General features: G+C 61.2%; 2 protein-coding genes across 3 annotated transcripts in view; one reads left to right on the top strand and one right to left on the bottom strand.

The window, feature by feature from the left end:
- The window catches only part of LOC102679685 (flotillin-2), a 105,176-nt gene that overhangs the window by 66,757 nt on the left and 38,195 nt on the right, over window positions 1–224 (bottom strand). The window lies entirely within an intron of this gene.
- Window positions 1–224, top strand: part of LOC102679356 (glucose dehydrogenase [FAD, quinone]) — a 2,643-nt gene that overhangs the window by 1,541 nt on the left and 878 nt on the right. Inside the window, exon 4 of the mRNA XM_031508089.1 lies at window positions 1–223. This exon is cut by the window's left edge and continues 297 nt beyond it. Within this exon, the coding sequence (XP_031363949.1) occupies window positions 1–223 (223 nt within the window). The remainder of the gene's footprint in view (window position 224) is intronic.

Genomic DNA, 224 nt, shown 5'->3' with positions numbered 1-224 from the left:
GGAGGAGGGCCACGGGCGTCGAGGTGTTGAGATACGGCCGCCAACAGTTCATACGAGTTAGACGCGAGATCGTTCTCTCCGCTGGGGCGATCAACACCCCCCAACTGTTGATGCTGTCCGGTATAGGGCCCAAGGAGCACCTGGCCGAGTTCGACATCCCCGTGATATCCGATCTCAGGGTGGGCGACCACCTTCAGGATCACGTGGGTCTGGGAGGTCTCACG

Source organism: Apis dorsata, unplaced genomic scaffold (assembly GCF_000469605.1).
Source record: "Apis dorsata unplaced genomic scaffold, Apis dorsata 1.3 scaffold_74, whole genome shotgun sequence".
Classification (NCBI taxonomy): Eukaryota; Metazoa; Arthropoda; class Insecta; order Hymenoptera; family Apidae; genus Apis; species Apis dorsata.
This window is presented reverse-complemented; position numbering and strand designations above follow the sequence as displayed.